This window comes from Phascolarctos cinereus, unplaced genomic scaffold (genome assembly GCF_003287225.1).
Source record: "Phascolarctos cinereus isolate Bilbo 61053 unplaced genomic scaffold, phaCin_HiC Scaffold_9;HRSCAF=440, whole genome shotgun sequence".
Taxonomy (NCBI): Eukaryota; Metazoa; Chordata; class Mammalia; order Diprotodontia; family Phascolarctidae; genus Phascolarctos; species Phascolarctos cinereus.
Genome location: NW_027556402.1, coordinates 262,205,870 through 262,221,116, shown reverse-complemented (window position 1 = coordinate 262,221,116; position 15,247 = coordinate 262,205,870). Strand labels below are relative to the sequence as shown.

General features: G+C 56.0%; 2 protein-coding genes across 10 annotated transcripts in view; one reads left to right on the top strand and one right to left on the bottom strand.

The window, feature by feature from the left end:
* Window positions 1–1,152: 1,152 nt before the first annotated feature.
* On the top strand, window positions 1,153–2,492 carry LOC110197135 (zinc finger protein 511-like). The gene is made up of 2 exons (XM_020970792.2): window positions 1,153–1,406; window positions 1,572–2,492. Exons 1-2 carry the CDS (start codon window positions 1,242–1,244, stop codon window positions 2,151–2,153), a joined length of 747 nt encoding a protein of 248 aa, XP_020826451.1. The 5' UTR covers window positions 1,153–1,241; the 3' UTR covers window positions 2,154–2,492.
* A 106-nt stretch (window positions 2,493–2,598) lies between these two features.
* The window catches only part of OSBPL5 (oxysterol binding protein like 5), a 153,243-nt gene continuing 140,594 nt past the window's right edge, over window positions 2,599–15,247 (bottom strand). For 6 of the 9 annotated variants that reach the window (XM_078148186.1, XM_078148188.1, XM_020970782.2 and 3 more), the window contains exons 17-23: window positions 14,513–14,649; window positions 13,495–13,680; window positions 13,002–13,122; window positions 8,062–8,188; window positions 5,235–5,318; window positions 4,820–4,922; window positions 2,599–3,831 (exon numbers count right to left, since the gene is read on the bottom strand). In XM_078148186.1, the coding sequence (XP_078004312.1) occupies window positions 3,699–3,831; window positions 4,820–4,922; window positions 5,235–5,318; window positions 8,062–8,188; window positions 13,002–13,122; window positions 13,495–13,680; window positions 14,513–14,649 (891 nt within the window). In that variant the 3' untranslated portion in view covers window positions 2,599–3,698. Of the gene's footprint in view, window positions 3,854–4,819; window positions 4,923–5,234; window positions 5,319–8,061; window positions 8,189–13,001; window positions 13,123–13,494; window positions 13,681–14,512; window positions 14,650–15,247 lie in introns of all 9 variants that reach the window. The other 3 variants (XM_078148191.1, XM_078148187.1, XM_078148192.1) reach the window with 3 other exon arrangements.

Here is a 15,247-nt window from a genome sequence, read left to right as displayed (position 1 = left end):
CTGGAAGTTCAATCATTCTGTGGTGTAACTTCAGCACAAGATTGCATCAGACAGACTGAGCCTGTGTTCTCAGGCCCAAGCCTGGGCCCCTGCTTTGCTAGATTTCCTGCCTCTGCCATTTCAGGAGGCATCTGGACATCATAAGACAATTTCACCATACCGGAAGTCTAGTGGGGGACAGGACTATTTCCCCTGGCTCTCTTCTGGGACAACTTCCAACTACCTAGAACCTGGTTCAGTCAGTATTAACTTAACTCCCACATGCTTAGTACCAGGCATATAAGGACACTGAAGGCTGGGCACTCTGAGAGCCCCTGGCAGGAGGCGATCCCTGGTGCCCTGGGGCGCTGGTGCTCTCTTTGGCCTCTGCCCAGAGTGGGATGGTCCGCTCCTGGAGGGCAGGGCCTCTTTTGGTATCCCTAGCACACAGTAGGTGCTTATGATCCGCGATGAAGTCACTTGCCCTCGATCACACAACTAGCAACGGGCAAAACACACCTGCGCTTTTTGCTCCCCAGCCCCTGACCTGACCCCTCCTAGACACGGGGTCTGGGGGTCCAAGGTCCGCAGGGAGGTTGGCTCTGGGGAGGAGTCGGGGCTGGTGACCAGCGCGTCCGCTGGTCTTGGGGGTTGGCCTAGACTTCCTTCTCAGAGACCAGGCCCGAAGACCCCCTCACTGCGGCCCTCGCAGCCTCGGCTGTCACCCTGGGCCTGCCAGCTGATCCTGCCGTTCCCGGCTGCGCCCCGCCGCCCCCATCTCCGCTTGGTGGGCCGCTCAAGGCCTCCTCGCCCCCATCTGGGGGTCGCTCATGACGTCCCAGAAGTCATGACCTCCAGCCCCGCCCCCAGCCAGGCTCCTTGTGCTCCCCGCTCATAGACCAGGGGCGCCGGCCGGCTTCTGTGGGAGGCGATGAAATACCCGTCTCCGGGGGGCTCCCAGCCCAGGCCCAAAGCCGCTGGGATCCGGCCCGCGGGCACAGACACCAAGGACCGGAAGTGATCCTGCGCTAGTTGGAAAGCGGGGGTTGGGGGGGCGCGGGAAGGCCCTGGTGCCACTGAGGCAGGAGCGACGCCTGGGGAGGGGTCGAGGATTACGTCAGGTTGGGCTTCTCCTTCCCCCCACCCGGCGCGTGCCTTTCACAGCTCTCCCAGCCCCCACCTCCCGTCGACCACAACCCGGAAGTGATTCCTGGACCGGAAGTGGCATCACGACCCTCTCCCGCCTCGGGCTCCGGAAAGGGATGCAGCTGCCGCCGGGGCTGCTGGGCCGCCTGGGCCCGGGCCCGGCTGGGAGCCCCTCTGGGTCGCCCCCGCTGCCCGTGCTCCGCCATCCGGCCTCCGGGGCCGCCCCCTTCCGCTTCTCACCGCTGGCCCAGAGCCTGCCCCGGAGACACCCGTTGTTCGAGGTCACGTAGGTTCGGGGCGGGACCTGGGGCGGAAGCGAGGCTGCTGGGGGGGCGGGGCCTTCCTTGGGTGTAGCAGGGGGTGGGTCCCGCTTGGGCCGAACTGAGATGGGGGCGGGGCTTCGGTCTCGTGCCGCCCCTCCCCTCACCCGGCCTCTGCTCCGGCAGGACGGGGACGTGCAGAGGCACGCGTACTTGCAGGACGTCATCACGCAGGTTTCGCAGGTGCCGGAGCGCCCCCGCGTGGCGGCCTTCGGGTGCCACGTGGCCGGCTGCCAGCAGGAGTTCGCCAGCCTCGAGGCCTACGAGCACCACTACCGGGCGCTGCACACGCACGTGTGCTCCGTGTGCCGGCGCTCGTTCCCCTCCGCACACCTGCTGGACGTGCACATCCTTGAGTGGCACGACTCGCTCTTCCAACTGCTGGCCGAGCGCCAGAGCATGCACCAGTGCCTGGTGGAGGGCTGCCCGGACAAGTTCCGTAGCAGCCGCGAGCGCAAAGAGCACCTGGTGCGGGCGCACCGCTACCCGCCCGACTTCCGCTTCGATCAGCCCCGGAAGGCCCGAGGGCCGAGCCGGCTGGCCTCGGGGGAGGAGGCCATGGAGGTGTGCCCCGGGGAGGCCCCGCAGCCGCCGCTGCCGCAGGCCTCAGAGCTGCGAACCTACAGCCACAGGATCCCTTCCACCATCTGCTTTGGCCAAGGGGCCACTCGAGGATTTAAAAACGCCAAGAAGAGAAGTAACCAGTGACCCCCGCTGAGCGCCTGCCTGCGCCCCCTGCTGGGGGAGGGGCACTGGACAGAAGCCCCCGAGGTGCCGCCGCCCTGGGATCTTGCAGCCACTTATGGGAGCCTGGAAACCAAAGAAGAGTGAGGGGCCGGAAAGGGAACCCCGAAGGACAGGCCCAGGGGCAGCCCGGGGCTGCCGCTTCCTCCCTCTGCATTTATCCCTGCCTCCTGGGGCTGTCAGACACCTCCAGCCAGGCCTCCCCCACCCCAGGACTGGGGGGGGGGGCTGCCTCCCAGAGCAGCCAGGCCTGCTTGGGCCAGGTACTTCTCCCTCCTCACCCATAATAAAGTGTGAAAAGAAGCCCCCTGAGGTTGAGTGGTCTGAGTCCAGCTGGGTAGTCGGGCACAGAATCCCCCAGGCTCCCCCCACTGGTGCCTCCCAAGCACTTGCCCCCAGAAAAGGACAATGAAAGTGGTAGGTCATTTTATTTCACTGTTATCAAGCAGAAACAAGTTTCCCCAAAGGCAGGAGTTGTGGGACAGACATGATGAAGTGCCAACCAGCTGGACGTCTGGCATCGCAGGCTGGCCGGGCAAGGGTGCATGGGGACAGACAGACAGACTGACACAAACACCGGCTCACTCACATGTGCTCACACTTAACACCCGCCATCCTGCTTGCTCCCTGGCCTGGGTGAGCTGCACAAGGGGAGGCTCCACGATGAAGCCCTCTGCACAACATAAGAATGGCCAGTCAGTGATAGAAAACGAGACTTCCTAGCAGGGGGAGGGGACATGAAGTGGCCGGCCTTCTGTGGCTCTGTGACCCTCTTGCCCTAGCAGCCACCCATCGCTCATGCCCAGGCTGGTCTCCTGCCGCAGAGCAGAGATTTCACATGGATTCCAGTGCCCAGGTGGGCAGGCAGCACTGAGCACAGATGCCAGCTTGGAGCCCCTCCTCTCACTCAGGCCAGGGGTTTACAGTCCTGGCTTCCTGAGGAGGCAGGCCCTCGGCATGTAGGGCACCGTTAACTGTGCTTACAAGCTCTGCAGCTCCTGGCTGGTCCTCGGGCCCCCCTGCATTTCCTGAAATGGTTGTCCCTCATCAGAGGAGGAAGGATGGAGGGAAGGAGGGACCATGCAAGCTGCCCCCTCAGGCCAGGCCCTCTCCTGTCTCTCTTTCCTTCCTTTGTGCTGCTCCAAGTGTCTGGGTGGAACTTGGGAAAAGGCCACACACACTCAGGTTGGGGGTACTCGGGAACTAACCACATGCGATAGATAGACGGATGGATGGATGGATGGGTGGGTGGATGGATGGAGGGATGGACGGACGAGCAAAGTGCACAAATAAGCTACATTTGGCTTCAGCGATTAAGGCCCACACGGGTAATGAGGTCCCGAAGCCATACCCCCTGGAAGGGCACCGGTTACCCAGGAGTGGTGCTCGGGGCCTCGGGCCTGGCCTCCCCTGGATGGAATGTGGTGCCACCTTGGCAGGGAGGGCTCCTGGGGTGGGGCAGTGTTCATTTGGCAGGGAGGTGCATGGGCTGCTGCCCCTAGAGTGCTTTTATTTCAAGACATAGTTAATGAACAGCTGACACGTCAGAAACACGCAGAGTAGAAACCAGCATCTGGAGCTATGGAGAAAGCTTCCTGGCACCCGCCTGTACAGAGACTTTTTGTTGAGAGCCGTGAGGTTCCTGGAACACAGAGACAGGCGGGCTGCATGTGAGTCAGGCTCTGTACTTGGGCTGCTGCCTGCTGACGCCCTCCCCCCTTCAGATGGGGTGTGCTGCCTTCTCCACTAAACTGGCTGCTCCTTGAGGACAGGGTCTGCCTTTGGCCTTTCTTGGCATCCCCAGAGCTTGGCACAGCGGCTGGCACCCTAGGAGTGCTTTAGGACTGACTGTTACTGCCCGATGGGCAGCTTGACAAGGGCAGAGTCAGTCTGTGAACATTTATTAAGCATTCTTAGATGCCAGGCTCTGGGGATGCCAAGAAAGGCCAGAGACAACCCCGCCCTCCTTCCTGTGCTCCCCTGGGCTGCACCAGTGACCTCAACTGTCCCTCTAGACTTGCCTGCCCACTTGCTAAGGAACAGCACCCCCACAGTGGGGACAGGGTAGGCTTTGGAATCAAGGAGGCCTTGATTCAAAGTTTTCCTCTGATGCAGGCCAGCTGTCAACCTTGGGTAGGGCTCTTACCCAAGATCACAAGATACAAGAGAATTCCCTCTGCCCTGCCAAGGGCATCCTCACAACTGAAATCTCACACCTAGGAAGAACCTCCACCTTTAAGCCAGAGATTCCACTTCCCTTCAAAGCCCTGGCGTCTTCTCCCTCCTTCCCTGGCTGACCTGGGCCTCTCTGGACCAGGCAACACCTCACCTGTGAGTCACCCTTCCTCTGTCACTGGGCTTGCAAGGGGGCCCAGCCCAGCTCAGCTAGCCTAGCTGACTGCCTGAGGCAGGTTTTTGGGGGGTTGGCCATTCTAAACTGGCTTCATTGTTAAATTTTCAGCTGAGCATTTACACATGGAGGTTAACAAGTCCAGGCTTGTCTTGTTATTTAAATTTAAGTAATAAAGCGGTGAAGTAAACATTCCCCAAAGTGGGTCCTCTCTCTGCGTGTTTTTTGAGAGCCTGTTTGTTAGATATTTGCCAGCACAGGGCTGAGTGTGGCCACTCACCTGTGGATGTCCTGTTGGGCCTTCTGTAGGGACAGCACTGCAGTGTGAATTTCCTTCAGATGCTGCCTCTCTTTCCCACACCGGACACAGGAGCTTTCACAATCTGGGACCACAGAGGAAGCAGGGTTACCTCGGTGTCCTGTCTAATGCCTTTAAATAGAGCTGATTCTCAGCGCTCCTCCTCCCCTTTCAACCAAGGCAAGAGGAGAAGAATGAGGGAAGGGGCGGGGCTGGGGGGGGGAAGAAGAGGAGGAAAGGAAAGGTGAAGATCCCAGAGTCTCAGAGCTGGAGGGACTTCAGAGGCTCTAGTCCAACCAACGTGTGTCTAAGCTAGAGTCCCCTCTAGAGCACCCCAGAAAGTGGCCTCTGGCTTTTCCATGAAGACCCCTAGTGAGGGGGACAGCTTCCTTACTACCTTCATATCTACCTCGGCAGCTTCCAGTTGGAGTCGTCTGGGGCCAAGCAGATCCCCCAGATACCAGAATCTCAGTGAGGTTGGCTGTGGGAGAAAGATCAGAAGGCCCTGAGGGGGAGGGAGAAGGGAAGCTTTTGGACTTTAAAAGAAGCCCAGAGGTGAAGATTCAGAGAGCTGTGGGCTCCTAGCATGCTCAGTGAGCAGGTCAGATTAGGGCAGCCAGGATGGAGAAGGGCTTGGAGGCCATGGCTGGAGGGTTGTCAGATTCTTAGCCTGGAGAAGAGAAGGCTCAGGGGCACAAGGACAGCTACATTAGCTCTGCTGTTTGGCCCAATAGGGTTGAGCCAGGAGCCAAGGGGGAAGCTACCAGCATGAGGGTGCTCCAGCAGTGAGTTGTCATGGACTTCCTCCAGAAGGGAGGATCCTCTTATTGCCCATGGGAAAGGATTAGGAGTTAGGCTTCCACAGCAGAACAAGGGAATTCTGAGAAGGACTTCCAAGATCTTGTGGAGAGTCCCTCAACCAATCAGAAAGTGCCCCAAACATTCTGCAAACAACTAGTTCCTTAAGAAAGAGCCCTGGAGGGGCAGCTAGGTGGCACAGTAGATAGAGCTCTGGCCTTGGAGTCAGGAGGACGCGAGTTCAAATGTGACCTCAGACACTTGACACTTACTAGCTGTGTGACCCTGGGCAAGTCACTTAACCCCCATTGCCTCACCCAAAAAAGCACCAAAAGAAAGAGCCCTGAAGGCTAAACCGGTTGCAACCAGTCACTGAGCTTGCTTCATAAGCTTATTGGATATTAACTGACACACCCCGAGGCTGGAGGTAGCCGTCAGTTTTGAACGTGAGATGTGTGAACTAACATGACAAGGAGGAACATGGAGGAACATGGGATGGGCGGTTCAGGCAGAGTGTAACTAACTCGGATGAGGTGGTCCAGTCCCGGGCTCAGGTGGGAGGAGTATGGATTTTACCTATCACTTAAAAGTTGATTCTACCTCTGTGCCAGCACCCACGTGCTGCTAGGGTGAGGTGTGCCAGCTTCTCCCAAGAAGTGTAATAAAGGCTTTCTTTCACTCACTCCTGTAGTAGATTTTTGTTTCAGATTTTTCTAACATCGCCCCCATTCGGTGAGGCTCTGATTCCAAAGCCGCTGGATTTGATGATTCTCTGAACAAGATTCCCCTATAACATGCCAGGAATATTCCGATCAGCAGGAAAAGAGGGGCCTGTTAAAAGAGACGGAGCTGCTGTCCAGGGTGCGCAGCAGCCAGCTCCGTGCCCCAACGCCATGCCTGAGCCGCTTCCACTTGGGAGCTCTCCAGGGCAAATGGTGCTGATCTCCTCTCCACCTTGTCTCTCTCCCTCTCCCTTCGCAGGAAATTCTCTTCCTCTTCACCTCTACCTTCTGGCTTTTGTCAAGTCTTAGCTCCAAACCTATCTTCTGTGAGAAACCTTTCCTGAGCCCCCTTAATGCTGGCGCCTTCTCTCTGAGGTGACCTCCAATGGATCCTGCAGCTTTTTGTTGGCATATTCTCTTCTCCAATAGACTGGGAGTTCCTTGAGGGCAGGCATGGTTTTTGCCCTTTTCTTTGGTGGGGGGGTATGCCCAGCACATAGTCCATGTTCCAGCACATAGTTGCTGCATAATAAATGCTTGCTGACTTGACCAGTGGGTTCTCTCCCCTTGGAAGTCTTCAGGTGGAGGCTAAATGCTCTTCTTCACCATGATACTTCATTTCCAGTCTCCAGCCTCCTACTTCATGTCCATCACTTCGAATTCCTGGCTGGACTAACTCCTCAACTCTGTGATTCTTGGTTTCCTTCAAGACTCATCTCTACCGCCACCTTTGGCATTAGGCCTTTTCTGGTTCCCCTGGTTAGTGCACTTCCTAGGTTGTCTTCTTTCTCCTCTATAGGTATCTTGTATGTGCTAAGTTATTTACATGCTGTCTATCCCTTCGGAATGTAAGCTCCTTGAAGGCAGGGACTGTTTTTGTCCAGCACTTAATGCAGGAGGTACTCAATAAATGCTTGTTGATTAATGGATGCTGGGGAGGGAGTTCCTTTTTGGGTGTACATTGGCCTAGATTGTCCCCGAGGATCCTCCTACCTCTAGAATTATGAATAATAATAACAGTAACTAGCATTCATATAGCATGGTCAGGTCTGCAAAGCTTTTTATGTATGCTACTCACTTGTTTTGAGAATTCTGAGATTCTGTGATAATAAGGTTCTCAAGAGCTCAAAATGACTGAGTGTATTTGAACTTCGCACTTCAGGAGGAAACCAGTCTTGGTGCTGAGAGAATCTGAGTTTGGTGGGGATTCCTCTGCTTGGCAATGACGATTTGGGGGCAAAGTGAGCGAAGGATGAGCAGGTGGGGACTAATACCCTTCCGCTCAGTGGAGTCCAGAAAGCTTGACAAATGAACCAACTCTCCCACCTTACAAATGGTTAACCCAAGGCACAGCAGAGGAAGTGACCAGCACAGGCAGACCAGTCAATCTGGCTCCTCCAGTTCCCTCCTTCTCTGGGGAGGTCATGTTCATCAGTCCATCAGCATTGACTGTCAGGCACCAGGTTAAGCCCTGAGGATACAGGCAAGGCAAAAGCAGTGCCTGCCCTCAGGGAGCTCACAATATAATGGGAACAACTGGGCAAACGAGCAAGGTTAGGATAAGTGGGAAGTGACCAGCGGAGGGAAGGCATTGTCGTGAAGGAGGAGGGGGCGAGCCTTCCTGCAGAAAGGGTGGCATTGGTTGGGATCTGGAGGAAGCCAGGCCCTGGGTGGGGGCAGGGTGGGGGTGGGGCGGCCTCCTACCTGCATCCCCTTCTTCTTCAGACAGGTCCTGAACAGACTCGGGGGTGGAGCAGCTGCTCTCCGTGTTCTGGCTGTGGTTGGAGGGCTGATCGCTGGCTTTGCGGTGCCGACAGTTCTTTCCTGACCTCTGTGGGAAGACAATCATCATGAGTGACAATCACTGATGTTTCTAGGGGGCTTCAGACTGTGAAGCCGCCATGTACAGTGGAACCTCAGACCTCTGAGGGCAGGTCCCCAAAAGCACCACGATGCCGGCTTTATGGGTAAGGAAACAGCTCCCAGGGTTGCAGAGCTAGCAGCTTTGAGAGGTGGGAGCTGAGGCTCTGCTTTCCTGACCAGAGTGGCCAGCCACAGACCTGGGAAGCAAGTGTAGTCTGTATTCGAGAGCTCCCAGGAAGGCTGGGGAGAAGACAGAATCATGGAGACGATGTGTGAGGGCATCTCTCCCAAGGTTGTTTGGTTTCCCTTTAAAGTGCTTAGCACAGGGCCTGGCACACAGTAGGGGCTTAATAAAAGCTTTTTCTCTTCTCTTCCCCGGCCCCTTTAGCCTTTAAAGAGACTTTTGCTTTGAGCTTTGCTGGGTTTGGTCAGAGAATGAAGGAGAAGCTGCCCCAGGAGGCTCCTTGCTTTTCTTCCCATTGCAAAGATGGAGGAAACTGCTCTGGTACCCCGGAGGACAAGAAAGGGGAACAGAAGGAGGAGGAGGAGGAGGAGGAGGAAGGGGAGAGGGAGGGGGAGGAGGGGGAGGTGGTGGTGGAAGGCGGTCAGGTTGTGCTGGGGAGCTTTAGCAGCTGACTCTGCACCTTCCACGTTTTCCCCATTATTCCATAAGACTGGACCGTTAACAAAACCATCTGCTGGGCTCTGAATCCTTGAGCGGCTCTCGAGCCAGAGTCCAGCAATGCTGTAGGAACCAGACTGGCAAGGAGCCAACGGGGATCTGCAGCAAAGGCCAGAATTCCAGGTCCTAGCTTTTTCCTCTATTTCCCGGGTCCTGCTGAGGAAGCCCCTTCCCCTCCTCTTTTAAAACCCTTCACTCTCTTTTCCTTCAGGTGACCGGGATGATGGGTACAATCCACCGAGCTTCACCCACACTGCAGCCTAGGATCTGAAGCTTTGTTGTCATTTTTAGTTTATTGTTTTATTATGCTGATGATTCTTAAATCTACCTTTTCTGCCCTAGCCTCTCTGTTGATCTCCAGTCTCGAATCTTGAAGTGGACATCCAGTAGACATCTCAAAATTAATACTGCTGACCTTTCCCCCCAAAACCGTTACTTCTTCCAACCTTCCTCATTCCTGTTGAGGGCATCGCTCTCCTCGAAGTCCCTCAGGCTCTCCACCTGGGAATTCTCCCTCACTCCTCACTATCCCCCTCCCCCCATGTCCAGTCCCTCGGCCAGGCCTCTTCTTCTCTGATGTCACCTCCTCTTCTCTGATGCTGTCACTCCCTGGTACAGGCTCCCATCGTCTCACCTGGGTCATTGCCATAGCTGCTGGGGGGTCTGTCTGTCTCAGGTCTCTCCCCACCCCAGCCCATCCTCTATTCTGCCACCGAAGGGATTTTCCCAAAGCCTAAGTCTGACCATGTCACCCACCCCTACTCAGTGACCTCCAGTGGCACCATCACCTTCTGAGATTAAGTACAAAATCCTCTGACATTCAAAGCCCTTCATAACAGCCCCATCCTACCTCCCCTGCCTTCTTACACCTTACTGCCCAATGAGTATTCCTCAGTCCAGTGCCACCGGCCTCCTGGCTGTGCCATGAACAAGACTCTCCATCTCCTGGCCTGGGCCTTTTTCTCTGGCTGTCCCCCAGACTTGGAATGCTCTGCCTCCTCTGCTCTGACCCCTGTTCTCCCTAGATTCCTTAAGTACGAACTAAAACCTCACCTATTTGAAGCCTTTTCCAATCCCTCCTAGTTCTGGCGCTTTTCCTCTGTTAATTACTTTTAATTCATCCTATAAAATAGCTTGATCAGAAACGCATTTGCATGTTGTTTCCCCCTTAGATGGGAAGCTCCTTGAGGACAGGGACTGTCTTTTGCTTCTTTTTAATTTTTTTTAATTAAAAAATTTCTTTTTAGGCAATTGGGGTTAAGTGACTTGCCCAGGGTCACACAGCTATAAGTATCCAGTGTTTAGTCTGAGGCCAGATTTGAACTTGGGTCCTCCTGACTTCAGGGCCACTGCTCTATCCACTGCGCCATCGAGCTGCCCCTCTTTTACTTCTTTTTAAATCCCCAGTGCTTCACACAGTGACTGGCACATAGTAGATACTTAAAAAATGTTGCCAATTTGATCGTTTGCTTCAGTTCCACATTCAATTTGATTTTAAGAAACCACATGGCCCCTCAGAGTAAACTGGAGAATCCTATGGACGTGGGGGAGTGCTGATTGAGGGGTTGAAGCTAGGCATTGACAGGAGTGGGCCTCATCTATTTGAGAGATTTTGACTTTTTTATCATCATCATCATCATCATCATCAGTAATAATCTAGGGCGTTAGAGTTTGCAGAGTGCTTTACAAAGATGACCTCAGCAGATCCTCACAACCACCCTGCGGAGGCGGAGTTATCCCCATTTTACAGATAAGGAAACTGAGGCAAAGGTGAAGTGACTTGCCCAAGGTCATGCAGCTAGTGAGCCTGGACTCCAAGTCCAGAATTGTGTGGGACTCGGGGCCAGATTAGGTGCTGGCTAAGCAGGAGGAGCTGTGAGGAGTTTACTCACGGGTAGCTAGATTGCCATCTGGTAGCCACAGGATAGAATGCATCCTCCCAATGTGGGTTACCCTAAAAGCCTTCAGTCTCAAGCTTTCACAGCCTGAAACAGCACTTTTGGGACACATTATGGAATGAATGACAAGATGGCTGGCAACTCCCTAGAATGGCAGAGAGTAGGGAAAGAAGCCAAGGTGCTTGAATCAGGAGTAACTGAATCCTTACGTGCCCTCCAGCATGGCACCTGCCGCACCCAGATCACATAAGCGTGCCTCAAGGGCTTGGCCCGACAGCCCCTAAGGTCTCTCTGCCAGCTCCATGTTTATGACCGTATCTGCCTGTAAATGCTTTTTTCTCTCTGGGCCTCACTTTCCCCATTTGTAAAAGGAGAAGGAAGAACAGAATGGTCTCTGAGGTCCTCTATGACCCAGAATCCTGTGATGCACTGAGTCTGGGGCTGGGTCCTGGACCCTGCCCCCTTGAGTTACGTCACCTGACTGAAAAGTGGAGGTCAGAGGGAGGCGAGGTTGAGGACAGAGGAGGGGAGGCGGGCTTGCGTTTGCTGGAAGCACGTAGGTGAGGCAGCACCTGTGAGGCAGCAGGTGGTATGATGGACAGAACTCCGGGCCTGGAGTCAGGAAGGCCCAAGTTCAAATCCAGCGTCAGACACTTACTAGATACTAGCTATGTTACCACTGTCTGCCTCAGTTTCCTCAACTGTAAAAGGGGGATGATAACAGCACCTCCTTCACAGCGTTGTTGTGAGGATCGAATGAGGCAATATTTGTAAAGTGCTTAGTTCAGACAGTGCCTGGCGTGCAGTAGGTGTTATGTACATGTTCATTCCCTTCCCTCCCAGGCCACTTTGTGAGCTACCTGAGGGCGCTGGATTCCTCTGCTCCTTTTCTGGTGTTCCTCAGGGCTCAGCCTTGACCATTTAGAAGTGCGTGGGGCTGGGCACACGGCAGAGGAGAGAGGGATTGGTCAGATTTTGCTTGTGTGCCTATCTGTGCATGTGGGACTGAATGTATGAGAAATGTGTGTTTATGTGTATATGGGGGAGAAGGGAGGAAGGTGGGGAGGGAAAGAGAAAAGAGTGAAAGGTGGGGAGGGAGGGGGGGAGAGGAGAGAGAGAGAGAAGGAGAGAGGAGAGAGAAGGAGAGAGGAGAGAGAGGGGAGAGAGAAGAGACAGAGGAGAGATACAGACAGAGAGAGAAACAGGGGGAGAGAGAGAGAGAGAGAGGGAGAGAAGAGAGAGAGAGGAGAGGATAGAGACGGAAAGAGAGGAGAGAGAGAGCAAGGGAGAGAGGAGAGAGAGAGAGAGAAGAGGGAGAGGGACAGAGAGAGAGAGAAGGAGAGAGGAGAGAGAGGGGAGAGAGAAGAGACAGAGGAGAGATACAGACAGAGAGAGAAACAGGGGGGAGAGAGAGAGAGGAGAGGATAGAGACGGAGAGAGAGGAGAGAGAGAGCAAGGGAGAGAGGAGAGAGAGAGACAGAGAGAGAAGAGGGAGAGAGACAGAGAGAGAGAGAAGAGACAGAGGAGAGATACAGACACAGAGAGAAACAGGGGGAAGAGAGAGAGAGAGGGAGAGAGGAGAGAGAGAGAGAGGAGGCAGAGAGGAAAGAATGTTTGTCACTGCATTTCAGCTCATGACAGAAGAGACTTGAATGACCCCTTGGCCTCTGGGTTCTCTGGGCCAGTGTCCTGTCCCTGCACATTGTCCTGTCAGGCCTACAGGAGGATGACTTGCTAGAACAGACTTGGCATCAGGAGACACTTGGGTCCAAATCTGGCCTTGGACACTGGTTAGCTATGGAATCCTGGGCAGGGTGACTCTTCCCTGGCCCTCAGTTTTCTCATCGGTAAAATGGAGAGCTGATCCTCTGTGAGGTCTGAAGGGGGTCAGTCTGCCAGACTTGGAGGCCTGGACCACCCGGGAAGTGTGAGTGGTTATTGTTTTCATTCTCTCTGAGCTGTTGTGTGGTGTGATGGCTAGAGAGCCCCCCTGAAGTCTCTTGGCGCCTTCGAGAAGGTGCAGACCTATTGTGGAAGAGGGAGCATCCTCACCTGAGACTTCCTCTTACCAAGGAACTCTTGGGCCTGTGCCCTGTCCCTACCACCATAACTCACCAAGAGGGCTACTTGACACTCAGCAGCGCTTGCTGAACGTTCTAGATGGAGCAGGCCAAGGGAGGGCAGGGCAGGCCGTGACTCACCTTGTGCCGGGCCGCTTGGTTCTGAGCGTTCAGCCTTAGGGGCGTGTGCCGGCCCATAGTCTGCAACCTGCCATCCTGCTCAAACTGGGCGATGTCCGTTAAGGGGTCCCAAGGCCTCAGGCTGGAGGAGGGGAAACGGGATCCATGAGACCATTGAGTGTCATGTGGAATGTCGGCTCCTGAGGGGGGCAGAGCGGGCACCTCCCTCCCCTGGCATCTGCTCGGCACTGGCAGAGAGCCCTCTGACCCACAGGCCCTGCTTGGAGCCGCCCTCCTCTGGGCTCAGGCACAGCAGACCTACCTCGGTCAAGGGTGGCCATTCATAGTCCACCTTGACTCCCATTACCTAGCAGGGCTCCGTGCCCAGAGTCTGAGCCGGTTACCCCTCAGGGACATAGGATTGTGGGCGGTCACCTGCTCTAGAGCTGCCTGCCAGGGTCTGAGAGAAGGCCCTCCTCCCTTGCTGGGACCCTCCCCCAGGCCCAAGACTCACTCCTCATATTTGTAGTGCCACTCCTGGGAGCTGGGATCCTGGAGGAAAAGCAGTGGCTTCCATTCGAGAAAGGCCTCCTGCCTCTCCCGGGCCCGTCTCCTCTGCTCCTCCTCCAGCACGGACTTCTCCTGGGTCGCCTTCACCTGGTCGCCTTTGTTGATGGCGCTGGTCACGTGCTGCCACAGTCTGTGGGGAGCAGGGCCAGTGGTGAGCCCAGGGCCGGCCCCGGCCCTGGCCCCACCATGCGCTCGCTGGGTGACTCGGGGCTCCTTTCTTATCCAGGCCCCCTCTCTCTGGTCTCCCAGAACCATGCAGGGTGCCCCTCGAGCCAAGGCGCTGTCACTGATGGGCCTTTGCCTGAGCTTTCACCGATCGACCAGGTGCTCTCAGCCTCAGGGGGCAGCCCGTGGAGTGGGGGACAGCTTAGAGTCTTCTCGGGTTTGGTCCCGTAGCTGTCGTCCGCTGGTCCAGCTTCTGCCCTCTGAGGACCAGCAGAATGTCTGCCCCGGCCCCTCAGCTTCTCCAACACCGTCCTCTCTGCAAGTCCCCTCTTGTCCAGGCCCAAAGAACTTCACTCTGGGAGGACCCTTTGTAGATGGCTGGTTTCTAGTCCCAGCCTTGCCTCTGTCATAGGGGTGAGGACCAGCAGAGGTGGGAGGGCGGGGGATCCCATGGCAAGAAGTGGGAGGGTTCCGAGGGGCGCTTAGCAGGGACCCCGGCCAGACAGGAAGCTCGGCCACCTACGGCCTGGGGAGCCTGGGCCAACACCCTCCCCTGCCCTGGGCCTCAGTTTCCACCTTTAAAAAATGGTGGCGGGGTGGAAGTTCTCCGTGATCCTGCCTATGTCTGAGCTCGTGGAGGGTGAAGCCCTGCTGAGAGCCAGGACATCGGGCTTCTCGCCTCAATCATGGTCTGGCCTCGGTGGTCCTGGACTAGTCACCAGCTTGCGTCTGGTCTCAATGTCTCCATCTGGGAGATGGGGCCACGGCCACTTCCTCCTCCTCTGGGCAGGACTCACCTCTCTGATTCTAGCCCTGTTTGCTCCTCAAACAGCACAATGTGGCGCTTTAGTCTCTGCCTCCGGATATCTGCCGTCGGGTTCCAGAAGACATCGGCGGTGCCGTTCCTTGGGTCATTGATGTACACCTCCCTGTCCTGCCCGGGAAGACCGAGGGAAATGTGCCAGGTTGGCATTTGAGGCCCTCCTGAGCTGGCCCGCTCCCCACCTCGTCCCTGGGCGTCGAGGCAGCTCCATTGCAGCCAGCCGGGGCCCCCGCCCTTCCCCCTTTCTTCCCAAGAGTCCTCCAGGAGGTGTCCGTCCACAGGGACTTGTCAAGCCCTGAATTCTGGGCAGAAAAGCAGAAGGACCTTCTAGGAACCACTGTCCAAAGAATCCAACGGGGCAGCTCCCAGGAGCGCTTTGTAAACCTAGACAGAGCTGCTTTTGGTGGTGGGCGGTGCTGCTCCCCCTCCTGGTCAGTATATGCCTTCTGCTCCAGCTAGGCCTGGTGCCCATGCATACACCTGGCTCGTTCCCACCTCCACACCTTTGCTCATGCTCTTCCCCCTGCCTCCAGTGCCTTCCCTCCTCATTTCTGTCCAGCCCAGTTCTACCTATCTTTCAAGGCCTAGCTAAGGCCCCTCCACTAGGAAGCCTTCGCTGATCCCAGCCTATGCCAATCTCTCCCCTTCTTCGCTTTTACCCTGCCGGCTTTCAGCACTCTGTGTGTGTGTGCCCCTGCCCATGAGCTCT